This window comes from Kwoniella botswanensis, chromosome 1, assembly GCF_036426115.1.
Source record: "Kwoniella botswanensis chromosome 1, complete sequence".
NCBI lineage: Eukaryota > Fungi > Basidiomycota > Tremellomycetes > Tremellales > Cryptococcaceae > Kwoniella > Kwoniella botswanensis.
Window position 1 is genome coordinate 13,924,122 of NC_088599.1, and position 18,828 is coordinate 13,942,949.

An 18,828-nucleotide genomic window follows, 5' to 3' on the forward strand; every position below is an offset into this window, starting at 1 on the left:
AGTTACGAGAGTAGTTGCGCGAAGGGAATGCGGACATCAATGCGATCTCCGTTTCTCTTGCAAACATAACCTATTCCGAGGGGTATATGCGACAATCTTATGCATGCGATACCAATATCGACTTTCAGAGACATTTCTAGAGATATACATGCATGAACTTGACCTGACCTGTACAGATCCTTGAGAAAGAAACCGCAATATCGCAGACGTACAGCACCCCTCATCTCGATGCTCAGAACCGATCAATATAATTTATTGGACTCCTGTTAGCTTCAATCACACCCACACACATTCCTTCCACTTTGACTTCCTCTTCTCCTTCTTGTGATGATATACTATTCATGAGATCATCACGAAACCAAATTTCACTAAACGCCGATTTACCAGAAGGTTGTGCGGAACCAGATCCGGATCCGGTAGGACGTGTGGAACCTTTGAATAACAATCTCGTATAATCTTCTTCAGCAGCTCGTTCTGTACCTACTACTACCAGGCTAGGTTCTTTGCGTAGTTCGCTGACAATGTGATTTGAGGGACTATTCCATCGAAAGTAGACAGGTTGGATATCTTCCATCATAAAGGACAATCCTCCTTTAGAAGATGGAGATTGAGTTATTGGATCATGGTTTGTGCTGATTTGAGAGACGGTCAGAATGATCGGGCCTCTATGTCTCCAGGTATTTGAGCGCATGTCCATCCGATCTGTATATTCACCACAGTCCTGTTGGCTTGCCATTGTTGTGGGTATTTATCAGACTTGAGGACTATATTGTTGAAGAATGAATGGTGTCAGTACCAATGGTAATGATATATAAGTCTTGAGTCGCGTTGGAGGATAATTGAGAAGAAGTAACAGAAATTTAATAGCGGTTTAACATATATGTGTAGGATGTGAGGACAAACAAGCATTAGTCAGGTTATGAGAAACACTCCTCCTTGTTTAGAGCTTCTTATAAGTAGAAAGGTAAGTCAGTGTATCTGGACCATACCTCATCCACCTCCAAAGGAAAGGAAGCGTCATATGGTAACATCCTGATATCGGAAATGTCAGAGAGTGACGATTTACGATTGCTCCTAGGTCCTGATCGTAGTCATATTCTTTCATGGAATTGATCGAGACTTCTATTTGTGATGTTGATTGATCCCAAACCCCCAGAGAGCATACTCGCTGGACAATAGTGAGTCGGATTGGACATGGATAATCTTATACCATTAAATCATTCCGACTATGCTATGATGTATATATGATGAGGTTCACCATTGTATTTGGCTTGATCGTCGTTCCTTCTTCTCCCCTATTGTCGTGTGATGTAACATTATGAAAAAATACCGTCTTTACCTGAATCTTCTTTTGTATTACTCGTAGTTGTGAAATCTTGAATGAGTCATGAATAAACGCTCCCAGCCCTACATCAAATCAAATCCACTAACCCCACGAATCTACACCTCCCCTTTAATCCTCCTCTCCAACTCCCTAACTTTCACCATCTCTTCCTCTTTTTTCTCCTTCAACGATTTTCTCTTCTTCACTCTCAGACCCATCTTCTCCCTAGCCTTGTTCTTAGCTTCCTCTCTCCTTTTCTTATCCCTCGCTTCAATCTGTTTCGGAGTGAGCGGTATGTCCTCGTCTGCAATTCCTACTCCGCCGATGGACGCTCCTCGAATACGTATTCGGTTGCCGGGGAGGTATTCGGTGATGACGGGGGAAGCGGCGGGGCGATATTTGTGTTCCTCCGAGTAACTGTATGTGATGAATTTTGTGAGATAGACATGAGACGAATGGGTAATATGAACAGAAGAAAACGTGATGGAAAGCAATCATAGGATTGTTGGAATAGGTGATATGTGAGAATGTCAATCGACCAATGAAAATAAAATTAACATTGAGTGAAAAACAAATATGCATCGTATCAGCCCACTTCATGCCCTATCAAAGATCCACCCCACTCACATAAGTTACTCACCGACTAGCATATATAACCGTAGGTTTCTGCTCCTGCATACCCTTCCTACCCAGCCAAACACTGAACCAAGCCATGAAGATCAACACTACAATCAACAAGAACCTCTTCCACCACGACGGGGGCGGTCTGTTGAATTCTTCTTGGACGGAACGTCGGAGTGGTCGGTAAGATGGGTCGGTCTCGTGTTGGGCGTGTGAAGGAGGAGAGGAGGGGGTGTTTAGGCGATCATCTTCGGTTTGAGGGATGGGTTGGTAAGACATCGTTGATTGTAAAGTCGTATGTGATCTCCAGTGACTTGGGACTTTATCTTCCGATGTATTGCTTGGGGAGAAGAAGGTGCTGTTGTGTTTGTGGAAGATGAAAAGTGAATGATGAAACAAGATGTATGAACGATTGAATTGCACTTGTATTGCACCACAGTGCTGACTTTTCGATTCACTGCACATTCGAATCAGTTTATCCGAGCGCAGTGGTGGCACTTGGCGGATTGTTCATGCATCCTTCCACCATGCTCAACATGGTTTATCCTCTCTATTTCATAATGAAAACAAGCACAATGTTTAGTTGGGAAGAGAAGCATTCAATCCAATATTACATATAAGCATATCCATACCCCAGCTATATATACTATAAACAAACCAAAACAGCAGATATCTCTCTACACTACCCTATAAATGAATTCTGTACTTTATCCGATTGTAAGATACAAGTCATTGTAAAACCCTCTATCCTATGAATCATTCCTAATCCCCAAACTTCCCTTGCATGTTGATAAAGCTAGGTTGGTCTGATCTAATAACCAACATATCTCCATCCTAGGTCAACTTGTTCTTGGGTGATACCATGTCTCATAGCGTGTCTAGCTTTCTCACCACCAGCATCCAACTTTGCGTTCTCCCTTCTAACGTAAAATCTATATCCAGTGATGATAAACAAGAAAAGAACGTTACACGCCAGGACCATACCGAACCCTGCGTAGAAGTGAGGAGGAGCATACCACACGTAGGCGGACCATACGTTTGAAGTTCCTCCAATCGCGTTGATCAAAGCTAATCCAGCGGCTCTCTTGGGGTATGGTCGAGCAACGTGCAGGGAGAGGGTATTGTAGATGAATAGTTGTGGAACAACATTGCAAATTGGCGTCAACATGATTGCGAAGTACCTAGCTCCAATGTTGAGAGTTGCGACAGCGATAACGTAGGTGAGGATACCGATGGAGAGACAGATGACGATGGGGAGGTAGATTTTGCCGTTTTTCTGTGAGCGGAAAAAAAATAAAATAAAATAAAAAAAAAAAAAAAAAAAAAAGTAATCAGTCAATCGTGTTCATACTTTGAGTGCAGAGATGAGACTTACATCGGAGTACCAAGACAATCCGTAGAAGAAGAAACAAACTAAGATGTATGGTGGAGCAGTCAACACGAGGGTAATGATATTATCGTATCCCAATGATTTGATAATGGTAGGGAAGAAGTTTCCGACAGATCCCATAGCTTGTGACATGATCATGCAGAAGATCAATGTGTAGACCTATAACAGATTCAGGTTTTATCCTCAGCGGTGCTCTACAGTGTATGAGATAGAAATGGAATAAGGACTGACCTTTGGATCAGCCAAGGCAGAAACGTAAGCTTTGATATTCGATCCACTGTCGTGCGCTTCGGCCACTCCTGCTTCTTGCTCGATTCTCCATACGGCGTATTCTCTCTCTTCGGGTGTAAGGATCTTGGCATTGTGTGGGTATTCGGGCTATACAATGTATTAGTCTGAGCTACAATAGCACAGCTTGTGCAAGTACTTACCATGAAAGTAGCAAAGATCAAACCCAAGCCCACTGTGGCGACACCTTCAATGATGAACAACCACTACACGGAATACAAACCACAAGTCAGCTCAGTGTAGATGAATCAACAACCAAGGGAATGAGAACTCACTCTCCATCCTCTTATCCCGTGGGCACCATCAAGCTTCAATACACCAGCGGCGATCAATCCACCGAACCCATTACCAAGTTGTTGACCGATGAACAATCCGGCATATCGCTTACCCAACTCTTTCTTGGTATACCTATCTCATTTGAGACAATCAGCTCCGATACCACCCTGTGAAGAGGTGCACGTATGGGACCCACCAAGCCGAGAGGAAGTATAAGCAACCAGGGAAGAACACCGCCTCCGACGCTCCGAGGAGTACTCGGATACCCAAAAGGGCAGAGTACGAGTGAACAGCGGCGGTACAAGCGGAGATGGTACCCCAGATGACAACGGCGACACAGATGTCTACGATCATAAAGGCAATAGGGAGCACAAAGTCAGTCAATCATGGTCATGGGAGCTCTACTTGGCTGGGGGGACACTTACAAAGACCTGGTCTACTGAAGAGAGAGATCAAGTAGTTGGAAGGGATTTGAAAAGGAATGTATCCGGCTAATTGAAAATATTCATGGTTTAGCTCATAGAAAGCATGAGATAGGAGATGGGATTTACCATATAAAATAGCAATGGCAGTAGCGAACTGTTGAGTGGTCATATGGAGATCATCCATTATACCTTGTAATTTCGCTGAGGCCAAGTTCTGTCTATCGATGTCTGCGATCATAGTATAGTGAGGACAAAATCAGTATAAGTGATATGGTATGTTATGTTGACAGATGTTCACTTACAGTTCAAAACGTAGAGGACCATACTAATTACCAACCAATCAGTCAGTCAGTACATCCTATAATTACCTGCCTGAAGATATATATTTGATCAAGTAACTCACATGATAGGCCTGAGCAGATAACGAACAACACAAGGTCAACTTCCAGATCCATGACATGATACAACGGATATGAACTCACAAAATAACAGCGTCCATCTTCCTTACCATCTTCTTCTCCATTTTCAAAATCTCATCTTCACTCATGCCAACCAACGAAGCAGGTAATGGTTTTTCACCATTTTCGATTTCGACATGTTTACTCTCTTCTTTATCGATAGCTTGATCGATCGATTGGACTTGCTCTAATGGTGTTGTCATGATGAAAAACGGGGCTGATGCTCGTTCTTTTCCTAAATTGAACAGCGAGCGCAACAGTAAAAGTTGGAAACAGCTATAGATAATCGACTAATTGTGGGGGTGGGGAAACAACTCGGGGTCAAGCTTATATATATATTCCACAGGACGATTGAATTTGGAGAAATGTAAATATCGATCGGCCCGAAGAGTCGGTAACTATGATCGAACGAGGTCTTGTATGCATGCATGTATGCGATCTAAGTGTTAATTGTGTTAGCTGCGCATCTGCGCCCTCACGCGAAGTGAACGAAACATGAACAGCTCAAGAGGGGTAAAGGATGTCAAGAGATGACGGTTCTCCGTCCTGGTCTAACCTATTTTAGTCATTCTCATCATGATCCGAATATTGTTTCGGGGGACCCGACTGTGGGACAGGATGGAGGACCGATTCATTCGGTTGGAGCACCGGGATGTAAAAATATTGTATAAACGTGAATAACGTAATTAACAAGATGACGTTAAGGACACAAAGAGCGGTATGATGACCATCTGATTTGACATGATAGATCGCAGCCTACCTGGTGCTTGCACCTGATTCGTTAGCGCGCTCTTCGAAGAGCAATCGGTACAGTAGCTTGCTTTGTGTGTTGTTGGCATACACACTATTGAAGCTCTTGAAGATCTTGACGAGACGATATCGATGCACAATAACACACATTCGTTTGCCAAGCATTTGCAGGTCGATGACATTTCTTCCGCCTCTTACCGCCTGAGACTGCCCAAGCGTAACATATTAATTTATCCTTCCGGCGGTGACACGGACCCACGGTTTCATAGGGTGGATTCGGATTTTCACATATTTACGCGAATAAATACATATTCACCCGGAAATCTGTCTCCGATTCGGACTTTTGCACCAGCGAGTAGTCACCGAGTCATGCTGCTATTGCTCTTTGAGATCATACAGTGCAGCATTCGACAGATTCGATATGGGCCGGGCAACGTACGTACCTCGAGATATATTCGGTCTGTCCGGATGACAAACCGAATGCATCTGCAGTAAGCTCCAGAAGGACGATCCGAAGTGTCCGCCTAGGCTAGGCGACAACCCGCTCAGCAAGCTACACTAGGTCCCGAGATCTGGCTTAAGAAGCTTTCGGGTTGGAAACATGCCACCCGCAGATAAATTGAATAAGAGAGAAAGCCTCTGTCGGAGTCGGGATCATCAGCAAGGATCATCAGTTCAAAATCACTTGATAATCCGGAAATGCATTTGCAACTAAAACTGAATCGTATTTAGATTTGTATATGTATATATGTGAATGAAGTAATAACAAACATCTCCGACTCGTAATTTGAGTAAACAATCCAACTTCTTGTTCTTTGAACTACCCTACTTCCTCTGTTCTACAGCGAATTGATAAGCGTTCTGGAACAACCTGAACCAAGGTCCCTTTCCACCTGCAGCCTTAGCCAAATCCTTGGGGTACCACGAATTCGAAGTCAATTGAGTGACTCGTTCGGGATGTGGCATGATAGCAAGTACTCTACCGTCTTTCGATTGGACAGCTGCTATACCTTCAGGTGATCCATTGGGGTTCTTAGGATACGACGTAGCGGTTTGTTTCTTACTATCCACGTATCTAACAGGTACTAAACGATCTTTGTTCAATCCCTCCAAGGTAGCGGTAGAATTATCGAAAGATGCTCGTCCTTCTCCATGAGCTATCGCAACGGGAATGACGGTTCCTTCCATATCCTTGAAGAATACCGAATTGGACGAAGAAGAAATCTGAACGGTTGATACTCGTCCTTCAAACCTTTCTGATCGATTGGCTTTGAATGCCGGCCAGTTCTCCGTACCAGGTATGATATCTTTGAGTTGAGAGAAGAATTGACATCCATTACATACACCCAAAGCGAATGTATCTTTTCTGTAGAAGAATTCTGAGAATTCCTTTCGGGCAACTTCGTTGAGTAAGACAGATTGAGCCCATCCGTTACCCGCTCCCAGAACATCACCGTAAGAGAATCCACCACATGCTGCCAATCCCACGAAAGTAGATAAAGAGACTTTCGATGAGATGATGTCGGACATGTGTACGTCGACAGCTTCAAATCCTGCTGCATGGAATGACCAAGCCATCTCGATATGACCGTTCACACCTTGTTCACGAAGAATGGCGACTCGAGGTCGTTTGGCGTCTGGCTGAGGTTCAGGCAGGTACTGGAACGGTACGGAATACTGTATTCCTACGTCGTCGTTATCGAGGATAGAGTCGAATTCTTCTTTGGCTCCTTCAGGTTGATCTCGGATAGCTTGCATTCGGTATGAAGTTTCTGCCCAGAGTTGCTGAAGAACTCCTCGAGTCGAAGTGTAGATGGCTTCGGATTTGTGGATCAGAGTAACAGTTTGATCCTTTCTACCTTTTACTCGACCAATCACGTGGATATGCTGAGTAGGGAAACCCGCTTTGACGAAAGCATCGGTGAAAGTGGTCAAGTCAGCGGTTCGCACTTGCATGACGGCACCCAATTCTTCGTTGAAAAGCGAAGCGATAGCGTCACCGTGTATGCTGATAGCATCGAGGGAAACTTCGATACCTGATCGACCAGCGAAAGCCATTTCAACGAGAGTAGTGAAAAGACCACCGTCAGATCGATCGTGGTAGGCCAAAACGGTATCGGACGATTTAAGAGCTTGGACAGCAGCGAAGAATGATCGGATATCTGAAGCATCTTCAACATCTGGAGCTTCAGCACCAAGTTGCTTGAATACCTGAGCGAGAGCCGAACCACCGAGTCTCTGTTTTCCTCTTGCAAGGTCAACGAATACGAGGACACTCTCTCCAGCACCTGTCTGTATCTGAGGTGTCCAAGTTCGGTCAACACGGTTGACAGGTGCAAAAGCGGTGACGATGAGTGATAAAGGTGCAGTGACCTGGTTCTGCTCGCCCTTGGCACCAGCCCATTTCATCGACATGGACATGGAATCTTTTCCTACTGGCACACCGACACCGAGTTTAGGACACAAGTCCATACCGACAGCTTGAACAGCTTCGTAAAGCTTGGCACCTTCACCTTCGTGAGAAGCGGCGGACATCCAATTGGCACTGAGCTTGATCTTGGTGATATCTTCGATGGATGAAGCAGCCAAGTTTGTGAGAGACTCGGCAATGGCCATTCGAGCAGATGCACCGGCATTAAGGAGAGCGAGAGGGGTTCTCTCACCCATTGCCATAGCCTCTCCGACCACAGTATCGAATCCGTAAGACGATCGAGTAACGGCAACATCGGCGACAGGTACCTGCCAAGGACCGACCATCTGGTCTCTCGCGACGAGACCAGTGATGCTTCGATCACCGATAGTGATGAGGAATGATTTGGAGCCGACACTAGGTAATCGAAGTACTCGATTGACAGTTTCGGCAATGAGGGAAGTCGTGGGTGCTCCTTTGTAGACCGGAAGGTAGGTGAACAAGGAAGAGTCGAAAGCATCCTGTTTGGGCTCGACGGTCGAAGCTTCTCGGTGCATTCTAGGTGGTTTACCAAAAAGAACAGGCATAGGAATATCGATAGGACTATCACCGAGGAATCGGTCGGTAACGACGAGCCTCTCCTCTTCGGTGGCTGTGCCCACAACTGAGAACGGACACCTCTCTCTCTTACAGATCGCTTCAAAGGTGGCGAGATTTTCGGGGGTGACGGCAAGTACGTATCTCTCTTGCGATTCGTTACACCAAATTTCCATAGGAGACATACCAGGATCATCGACGAGCACATCTCGAATTTCAAATACTGCACCGAGACCAGAGTCGTGGACCAGTTCTGGGAGAGCATTTGAGAGACCACCAGCACCCACATCGTGGATCGATTCAATAGGGTTACCAGCACCATCCCCTCGGGCGATACAAGCGTCGATGACTTGTTGACATCGTCTTTGCATTTCGGGATTTTCTCTCTGGACAGAAGCGAAATCTAAGTCCGCTGAACTTGAACCACTAGCCATGGAAGAAGCTGCACCACCACCTAGACCGATGAGCATACCAGGACCACCAAGTACGATGACCTTTGATCCAGGAGAGATCTTGTCTTTTCTAGCATACTGGGGTCGAACGTTTCCGAGACCACCGGCGATCATGATTGGTTTGTGGTAACCTCTCCATTCTTTCTCACCATTAGCAGTGGGTGCTTCTAATAGGAAAGTTCTGAAGTAACCACCAAGAGCAGGTCGACCAAACTCATTGTTGAAGGCAGCAGCACCGAGGGGAGCTTCAATCATGATATCCAGAGCCGATGCAATGTGAGCAGGTTTGCCGATATCGGATTCCCATGGTTGGGTGAAGTCAGGAATCAAGAGATCTGAAGTTGTGTAACCGGCTAACCCAGCCTTAGGTTTCGACCCTTGACCCGTGGCTCCTTCATCTCTAATTTCACCACCTGAACCAGTAGCTGCACCGGGATAAGGAGAAACAGCGGTTGGGTGATTGTGAGTTTCGACCTTGATCAAAACAGGGTTCTTCTCCACCTTTGAGCTATATATCCAATCATCTTTTCCATTAACTGCGAATCTAGTAGCTTCGTAACCCTCTAAAACAGCAGCGTTGTCCTCGTAGGCGGAGAGTGTACCAGCTGAATTGACGACTTTCTCAGTGTTTCTAATCATCCCGAACAGGCTGTTCTCCTTATCCTTCCCATCGATCGTCCACTTGGCATTGAAAATCTTGTGTCTGCAATGTTCCGAGTTGACTTGAGCAAACATGAACAATTCGGCATCGGTAGGGTTTCGACCAGCAGCAAGGAACGATTCGACAAGGTAAGGGATTTCAGTATCGGACAAAGCGAGACCTAACCGAGCGTTGGCTTCTCCAAGCACGGCTGTTGGGTCTGAAGCACCGATAATGGGCACAGTGACGAGAGGCGAAGGATGAGGTGGAACAGGAGGGAAGACGGTGGCAGCAGCTGGGAGAGAGGTGTGAACGAGTTGAGTCATTCGATCGTGGATGAGATGAAGTTCATGGTGGATAACGGGGAGAGATATTGGTTCGGATGATGTGATTATGTACAAGGCACCTCGTTCCAGACGAGCTACATGTTCCTTCAATCTACAGATCTTGGCGATATCTGTAGCTTTTGAGGACCATGGTGAGATTGTACCTGCTCTGGGAAGGATGAAAAGAGCATTGGTTTTTCCACCAATTGTACCCTTCATTCCACTCTCTAAGAAGGCCTTGGTAGTTTCCAGCTGCTCGTAATCTCCGTAGGCTAACAATGAGTTGAGGATAGCTCGTTCGTTGGACTTTTCATCGGAAAGAAGAGCAGCAGATTCGTCGGAAGTAGGGTTGACGAGATGGAGATGGACGGCGTCTACAGAGGTGATAGCGGGTATATGAGCCTGGAAAGCCTTGAGAAGGACATTCCTTCGAGAATCTGTGATAGCGGATGATCCTGGAAGTACGAGCATGGCTATATGCTGAGCAGTTAGCGGGTGATACTCCATACGAGACTGAGTGCTCATTGACTCACTGAACAACACTTTACTGCGCACGAGAACAGATTTAGAGGGATGGGTCGATGGTGGGTGATATGGTCTATAGACTAGCTTGCTATTCGCAAGTCAAGCTTGATGACTGACCAGAGTCGGGTGAGGGGGTTGGATGTTGGGGTTGAGTGGGATATGGTGTTGGCCAAAGAAGGACGATATGAAATTGTTGAGGAGGTTGGAAAAGTTTAAATTATCAGAGGTTTCAACCCTGAGTAGTGAGTCGTTTTGATCTCGGTTACGTAATGCAAGCTGAGACGCGATGAAGATCCCTTGGACATTGATGGATGTGGATGTGGATGTGGATGTGTTGTCACCGTTGTCCATGTTGATAGGATCGGGGCCTCACTCTCGTCGATAGTCTATCTTCTTCATCTTGTACAGCTCACGGGGGCTGAAGGACGCTATCTTGTATCGAGCTCTCCCACTTCCTAATCCATCCCCACCCATCAGGGAGTACCGAAAGTTGGACGGTGCAGAATGAACTACCTCAAATCCATCACAACGTCTGTCCTCCAGTCGACAGGAGTCACATTCCCCTTCTCCATTGGCGAGCGTATACCGGGATTAGACAGCTCCAGCTCAATATGGGAGATCAGAGAAGGTGTCAAGAGAGTATGTAGCTAGAGCGGCATTCGTTGTTACCCTGCAATGATAGCTAATGTGATTCCATCCAGGATGACGGAACACCTTTAACATTGTTCATCTACGATTCGACGTTACCACCTTTTCAACCTGGCAACAAAGATCGAAAGACATTATTCCAACTGGCAAGGAATGCTCTGAAGAAGCTCAGGACGATACGCCATCCTGACGTGTAAATTCTTCTTCTTCATTTATGTATAATCTCTGGCTGATCTACTAGCTCATTCGCAGAGTCAAATACATCGATTCGGTTGAAACTGAAACGCACATATATATCGCTACCGAGCGTGTAAGACCTTTGGAAGGTGTGCTGAGAGACTGGGAGACGGGAGGTGCGCTAGCTGGTAAAGGGAAAGGGAAAGGGAAAGAAGAGTGGATAGGCTGGGGTGTGAAGAGTGTATCAGTAAGTGGATAGCTGCTTTTTGGCTGTTGAGCCATGAAATTGGGATACAATCAGCTGATGAAGTATTGAAGACGGCTTTGGCATTCCTCAACGCACCACCTCTATCTCAACATCATGCCTACCTGCTACCCTCAACAATCTTTGTGACGCCATCTCTAGAATGGAGATTAGGTGGATTCGACCTGTTGACTGGTCGAGAGGATCAAGCAGGAGTGTTATGGGCTTTGGGAGGTGTAGCTCCTGGCGACGTCGGAGAGCGGTCTGGGCCGGAAGTGAAGAAAGGTGGATGGGGAGTCTTGAGGGAGTAAGTCTATTTTATACTGGTGTTGGCCACAGGTTGAATCAGCTGATATGATATTTCATGTGTTCAGTACCGATCCAGCATTATCAGATACCTATCTTCTGGCTTTACTACTCTTCACATTATACAACCCTTTATCACCTTTACCTTCTCTCTCCTCCGCACCCACACCATCATTAGCAGGCTCAATACCTAAATCGTTATTCCCAATATGGAAGAAAATGCTAAATCCCAATCCTCGAACCCGATTATCGACGGCTTCTTTCCTTGACGAAGCAGCTCAAAGTGGATTCTGGTCGTCGAATGCTCTGATCAGCTTAGTAGATGGGTTGGATAACTTCGAATTGAAGAGTGAATCTGAAAAATTAGGCTTGTTGAGAAATATCAAAGAGTCCGCAAGTTCTGGTACATTACCTTCACCGTTCGTTACCAACAAGATCTTACCATCGTTGTTACATTCATTATCCCTTCCTACTGCACCGAGCTCTGCGATGTTACCCCTAGTCCTCGAGTTGGGTAAATTGGTCTCACCTGCGGAGTACCCAAAATTAGTATTGGAGCCTGTGGTGAAGCTGTATACCAGCCCAGATAGAGGTACAAGGATGGCATTGTTAGATGGTCTTAATGAATATGCAGATAAATTGGATAATAAGATGGTACAGGAGAAAGTTTGGCCAAATTTGGTATGTTACATTTCTTTCTTGTCAACCTGTTTAGCGATCAATACAGCTAATACTTAATTGGGGATTTCGCAGATAACTGGTTTCGCCGATACTGTACCCGTCATCAGAGAAGCTACAGTCAAAGCTGTATTCCCGTTATCTAGCAAGGTAAGCAATACACTCATTGCAAACGAATAGTGGTAGTTGACCTTTCTGTGGATCGTCACTCATATAGCTATCTGATAGAATATTGAACAATGACCTTCTGCGACTTTTGGCAAAGATGCAGATGGATACAGAACCTTCTATACGTACCAACACGTGTATCTTACTAGGTAGACTGGCACCGATCTTAGGACCGAATACCAAGAAAAAGGTTTTAGTACCTGCTTTTGCAAGAAGTTTGAAAGATCCTTTCGTTCATGCCAGAGTAGCTGGTTTGATGGCTCTCATGGCGACTGTCGATTGTTTCGATAGAGATGATTTGGCGGGGAAGGTCGTGCCGAACATGGCGTTCACTCTGGTTGATAAGGAGAAGTACGTCAGCTCCGAATACATTTTTAGCCATAGAGTAAGCTGATGATATGCGTACTTTAGGTTGGTACGTGACCAGGCGTTCAAAGCGATGAACATGTTCATGGCTCGTATAACGGAGATGGTCAAAACGATGGTCAGTCGGCTTCCTGGTTATGATCGGCAAATTCACAGGCAGCTAATCTTTGATACACATCTGCAGCCCGATACAGTACTATCAGAAGAGAAATCATCCGCATCATACGGTCCAGTTACTACCACATCATCCACCACCACAACCAACCAAGCCGGTTTAGCCAATTCAGCAGCTGGTGCAGCCGGTGCATTAGCAGGATGGGCAATCTCATCCCTGTCCAAGCAACTTTCCACACCAGACATGAACTCTACCATGTCAGCTGCGACAGCACTACATGTCCCTTCGGGACTCAGTCCCAATCCATCCCCTATGAACTCACCTAGGATCAGTTCCGATTCCAATGCTGTATCAGCGTTCGGATCGACCTCACCTTCTGTTCCCGGACCTTCTTCTGGTAAATTCGCCACAGGGGTTAATGACGGAAGAAGGGGATCAGCAGGTGGATCAGGATTGAAACTTGGAGGTAGTGGGAATGCTAGAAAGACAGGTGGTGCCGGAGCAGGACCAGGACCAAGTTCTTTGGTGGATATGGTAGCATCTGAGTGGGATGATAACGACGGTGGTAATGCTTGGGGCAATGATGATTTGATTGATGTCAATGCGGATGAAGATGATTGGTGTGAGTGTTTCCTGTCCCTCACAGTCGGTTCAGTATCATAATATATCAGATCTACTGGGTACAGGTAGCTGACATTGACGATTGAATAGCCGCATTCGAATCAGCTCCTATACCAGAGATAGTTGTTCCCCCACCTCAATCATATTACGTCACATCTCCCAAACAACCTTCATCTAATGGTGTAAACACGAATACGAATAAACCAATTCAGAAAATCGTTTCTTCAAATTCACCTAAACCATCTCCCGTAGCTGCTTTCGCGGCAACTACCAAATCCAAACCAAATTCGGCCGTATCACCTGCGATGTCAAGTACGACGAATGATGATTGGGGTGAGATACCTGATAATGATAATAACTCATCATCCAGTCCTCAGAAAGTCGCTTCACCCACTCCTCAGGCTCAAGCTCAGAGTCTAGCGGGAATGAGTAAAGAGGATAAAGATAAAGAGATGGCTAGACGTAGAGCAGAGAGAGCAGCTGTGAGTAGGATTCTGCTATCGATTTTTCTTGTTTACTGGTTTGAGCATTGTTTGAGTGGAAGAATACTGATATGATGTATTTGTTTCATTACGTTACCTTTAACAGAGAATCGCAGCTATGAAAGAACAAAAGAAAGGCAAGGCATAAATTTCATGTTGAAGAATTCTTGGTAGTATCGTATGGTGAAGCATGGATGAATGTATATGTCAAGTCGGGGATGTATACTACCTCGTTCCGTATCCGTCAGACGAGGTTTGTTCAGATTGTTACAAACTCATATACATACATTAACCATTGTACTTACTGTATGAATACTCATGCTTTGTTAAACATGTACCATTTTGATAATATAATCAAAAGAATAGAATCAAGTAAAGTTCGAAGGGAAATCATCGACGATGAGTACTGAAGAGATGGATCAAAAGTCTTATGTATGGGATCAAAAGTCTTACACACACACATATATATATATATATAATGGTCGTAAAAATCGTTATGAAATCTTTTCCCAAACCCAACCTACTATATTTCGAGATCTTGCACGAACCGTGTGTACAATCATAATATCTTTATGATTTTCCGTAGTCCTCTCTGTATATCTTGATTGTCCTATACACGTTATACCTAATTCTCGACCTTTCCAATATATCTTTGACTTCCATTATATTTCTGTAAGCTTTGCCCCATATCCCCATGTCTCGTTTGAAACTTCCTCTTATCAAATGTTGAATGGAACGCTCGGATCAGCTTGCCAATCGAATGAATTCCCAGCTACTTGAGCCCAGAATTCCGCGAATGGATCTACCTGTCCTTGACCTGGGATAGTATTATATCCTACTGAACCATTATTGTTTTGCGATTGCGCTTGAGGTATGATTCCAGGTGAAGGTCCAGAAGTATTCGCTCCACTATTGGAATTTGGGGTATTTTGACCCGAGAAAACTTGTTGTTGTCCATGTCCATAAGTCGTATTATTATGGTTATTGTTGTTGCTGTTTTCTATGAAGGTCATTTGGTTCCAGAAATTTGAAGCTGAAGCTGAATCGCTAAAACCCTGTAACAATTCTGAGGGGTTGAAGCTTACTCCACCCAAATCGAAGGAATCGTATACTCCTACATCCATTTGATCTGGCAAGATATGAGCCGAAGTAGGTGTAGGTGTACTGGAAGGGTAAGGTGGTGGTAAGTTCGAAGGATTATGATGGCCGCTATTGAAGTATGTTGCTTGTTGTGGCATATGAGTCTGGGTTTGAGGCAGGTTTGCTTGTGGAGCTTGAGATGGTTCAGGTAAGATAAGAGTTCTAGTATCGGAAGTTTGGTATGACCTTTGACGCTTGTCCGGGTTAGATCCAGGTTGTACAACGTGAGCAGATGGGGATGAGCTTTGATATGCACCTGGGATAGTCTGGTTATCGCCGTAGTTTGCTGAAGGTATACTAGGTCTATGTGGCGATGCAGAAGAAGATTGAGTTCGTGAAGGTGGTGGACGCATCTGACCAGCAACTTGAGGTTGACCAACATTGTTGGTCGTATTGATGATGTTGTCTAATGAGATAGCTTTTCGTTTCTTACTTCTTGGGTTATTCACTTTCGATACTTGTGCGACTTCTTTCGCGCGACTAGCTACGTCATTCAATAGTTCTTTGAGTTTTCTTGATCCCGGCCAAACGGGTTCAAGGGACTGCAGGGTTCTTCTGCAGCTTTCTACATGGGATCCTACCGTTTCAATGACCAGCTGGTCTTTGGCTTGCACTTCGCATAACAGCAGGATAATAGCAGATGACCATAGATATTGACAATATACCGCTAGATGATGGGACGGAGGTACCAAAGTACGTGATTGAGAGGCGATGTGAATGACTGATCGAGCGGCTTCGACACATCTGGCGAGTGACTGTGATGAAGGAGGTGGTTTGGGTCGTGGGTAATCGGGATTAGAAGGAAGGAAATTCCGATGAAGTGTGATGAGGACAGCGAAGTACGAATTGGATAATATGGCTGAAACTAAGGATACCGCTCGGTTATCAGAGGGATCCTTGTATTTTGACGGCTAAGGATCATTCACACCTGAATTAGCATGCTACTCCAAGACGGGGTTGGTAGGAAGACTTACCACATCGTGATCTAGCCATTCCCTTAGCAGCTTGTCCACCTTATTGATAGCAGTCTGCTGCGATGCCGCCCATGAAGGGTCCGAAACGGATTTTTCATTTGCGGGTCTGTACAGCAAATGAGCGACTTTGCCGGCAATCTTGCATAACTTGGTCAATGCGATAAATCCTGACATTGTAGATCCCAAGGGCTCTTCAGTACCGCTAACGAGACTGGTTGGCGTACCGTCTTGGGCCATCCTTTCCAAACCTTCGTCATCGATCTCTGCCGGATAGGCTACATCTATATCCAGATCATCTACTCCTAGTGGTCGTCCCAGCGAAATTGACATCATTCGCTCTAACCCGTATATTGCCCACCAGCATCTCGATCGAAGTTGCTTCTCGGCGAAAGGGATAGGTAATCTGGAAGTCGATCGATGAAGACCTAAATCTTGGGCTACTCGTAATGCTTGTCCGGCAAGAAGCCAGGACATAGGCATAGCGTTCACACTCGCTTGGAAAGCTGCCATAAGTGTAAGGCATTGGACTTGATTGATGTTGATATCCTTTAGGGAGGTGTAATGAAGGATTTGAGCTCTAAGCGGTCGTCAACTTATCAGCGAATGGGACAAGTATGGACAGGGCAGCATATGGTAGGCTCACCTTTCGAACCATATCACACCTGCTTCAGCTTCTCCCGGGAGGACTGTGTCCTCGTCACCTTCAATATCATCTTGTATTCTCTTTCGTTCCCTCTGCCAAGCTTTCGAAGTGACCAGGACTCTTTCTCCAAGAGCGAACATTGCAAAGACGACAGCAAGGAACTAGTTTCATAACATATTAGTCGGTGATGAGGGTAAGGCGAGTAGGATGGACTTACTGGACCTTGTGTAGGTAATGCACCTCTTGCCCTGGCATCCATTATATCCTTAAACTCCTTCCTAAATTCATGTTCTATGACAACAGGTAAAGAAGGATGAACCTCTTCGAAGAAGGCATCTATGAATTTGACAGCTTCTTCCGGTGAAGGGTATTGCACTTCATGTACGGGTGGTAATGCTTTCACGACGCCTGATCCAGCTACATGACTGAAGTAGGGATTCGGTCCTCGGGTGGTATGATCAGATATTGCAGGGGACTGACGAGAATTCGAATCGGATAGTTGAGTGTTGGATCTGAGAGCGAATGAATTTGATCTTGACATCGGTCCACCTTGGATCAAGTTTTCCGCATCTTTATCTTTATCTTTATCTCTTTCGCGATCTCGGTGAGAAAAGGAGTCGAGTAATGATAAGGTGTTAGACATTCCTATATATCGATAGTTACCTCTTTCATCCTGAGTCATCTGCCCTCCATCTTCTACGTCCGATCCCTGCATCGCATCATCTTCTTGACTTTCACCTTCACCGTCTCCTTCCGACTCTAACACATTTACAGGAACATCTCCTACCAAAGCCCCTTGAGCAGGGACGGTTGAATGCGAAATTTCATTCTTTCTATGAATTGATTGAGGTAGAGGGAGAGCAAGAGATTGTGTGTTTTCGAAAGCTTCCAATAAAGGGATGACTCTGGCTTGCATGGCTTCAAGAGCTTGTACTCTCGTTTCTAGATTCTGCACGTACTGTCGACTGTATGCTGCTCTATCTCTTGTGGGTGGGTAGGAACATTCTAGTCCAGCTTGTATACACTGTTGACACGTCCCTGGTACCTGTCCATTAATGTTATCTCCAGACGAAATTGATGGTCCAGGTAAACATCTGATCTTTTTTGTACGACAGTTTCTACACGCTGCATAGGCTCTCACTTTATTCAGATCTTGTGTATTTTCTGCAGCTGTATGTTCAGAGAAGGAGGATCGTTTTCTGGACTTTTTCGGGGGCGCAGTAGAGGTTGATTGGGTGGGCATGATCGATATAGAGGAAGTTTGGCGAGTGGGAGATGGAGTAGGTTGAGGAAGGGTACGAGGTCGAGAGGGCTGTTGAGGAAGATATTGCGGTTCATAAGGGAACGACATTACCGCAGCGTAGCAGCCTGGGTGTGGTAGGGAGTTATTGCGAGTAGATATGAAGATCTGATGAGGGATGAGTCGATATGATGGGTTTAAAGATTGATGTTCAGGGGGGGAAGGATAGCCGAGTTTCTGGTGTCTGTCAATGATTGTTTTGCTTTGATGATGGACGAAAGGATGAACATTGCTTTCTATCCATCCATCCCTTTATATTCTACCATTGTCGCTTTGGCGTCTAGGTCGCACAGAAGGGATATCAAAGGGTGTACGGGTTACGGAAGGCCGACCGAGCGTTGACGTCGTTGAGAAGACGAGCAGGGAGGTGGGCAGAGAAGAAAGAGAGGCGGGGACGACTGACTGCCGGTGCTCTGATGGTGATTTTTTTCGTACTCAAAGGACGATGGTGAGCTTGTGTGCTTATGCAAGACACAGGAGAGGG

The 18,828-nt window shown here is 45.4% G+C and overlaps 6 protein-coding genes across 6 annotated transcripts; 1 reads left to right on the plus strand and 5 right to left on the minus strand.

Moving 5' to 3' along the window:
- Positions 1-232: 232 nt before the first annotated feature.
- On the minus strand, positions 233-736 carry L199_005257 (uncharacterized protein; the record flags this gene model as incomplete). Its single annotated transcript, XM_064890970.1, has 1 exon — positions 233-736. One exon carries the CDS (start codon positions 734-736, stop codon positions 233-235), a length of 504 nt encoding a protein of 167 aa, XP_064747042.1.
- A 704-nt stretch (positions 737-1,440) lies between these two features.
- Positions 1,441-2,224, minus strand: L199_005258 (uncharacterized protein; the record flags this gene model as incomplete). The annotated part of the gene is made up of 2 exons (XM_064890971.1): positions 1,441-1,741; positions 1,965-2,224. 2 exons carry the CDS (start codon positions 2,222-2,224, stop codon positions 1,441-1,443), a joined length of 561 nt encoding a protein of 186 aa, XP_064747043.1.
- A 532-nt stretch (positions 2,225-2,756) lies between these two features.
- On the minus strand, positions 2,757-4,985 carry L199_005259 (uncharacterized protein; the record flags this gene model as incomplete). Its single annotated transcript, XM_064890972.1, has 11 exons — positions 2,757-3,221; positions 3,321-3,494; positions 3,567-3,713; positions 3,767-3,829; positions 3,899-4,031; positions 4,096-4,243; positions 4,325-4,390; positions 4,451-4,552; positions 4,627-4,649; positions 4,728-4,736; positions 4,807-4,985. 11 exons carry the CDS (start codon positions 4,983-4,985, stop codon positions 2,757-2,759), a joined length of 1,509 nt encoding a protein of 502 aa, XP_064747044.1.
- Positions 4,986-6,357: 1,372 nt separating this feature from the next.
- On the minus strand, positions 6,358-10,428 carry L199_005260 (phosphoribosylformylglycinamidine synthase; the record flags this gene model as incomplete). Its single annotated transcript, XM_064890973.1, has 1 exon — positions 6,358-10,428. The coding sequence occupies one exon, from the start codon at positions 10,426-10,428 to the stop codon at positions 6,358-6,360; it is 4,071 nt and encodes a 1,356-aa protein (XP_064747045.1).
- A 558-nt stretch (positions 10,429-10,986) lies between these two features.
- On the plus strand, positions 10,987-14,435 carry L199_005261 (uncharacterized protein; the record flags this gene model as incomplete). The annotated part of the gene is made up of 11 exons (XM_064890974.1): positions 10,987-11,121; positions 11,184-11,323; positions 11,383-11,554; positions 11,626-11,858; positions 11,926-12,538; positions 12,611-12,685; positions 12,753-13,054; positions 13,115-13,187; positions 13,254-13,806; positions 13,896-14,287; positions 14,394-14,435. The coding sequence occupies 11 exons, from the start codon at positions 10,987-10,989 to the stop codon at positions 14,433-14,435; spliced, it is 2,730 nt and encodes a 909-aa protein (XP_064747046.1).
- Positions 14,436-15,006: 571 nt separating this feature from the next.
- L199_005262 (uncharacterized protein) lies at positions 15,007-18,287 on the minus strand (the record flags this gene model as incomplete). The annotated part of the gene is made up of 4 exons (XM_064890975.1): positions 15,007-16,338; positions 16,402-16,978; positions 17,045-17,205; positions 17,262-18,287. 4 exons carry the CDS (start codon positions 18,285-18,287, stop codon positions 15,007-15,009), a joined length of 3,096 nt encoding a protein of 1,031 aa, XP_064747047.1.
- Positions 18,288-18,828: the final 541 nt, after the last annotated feature.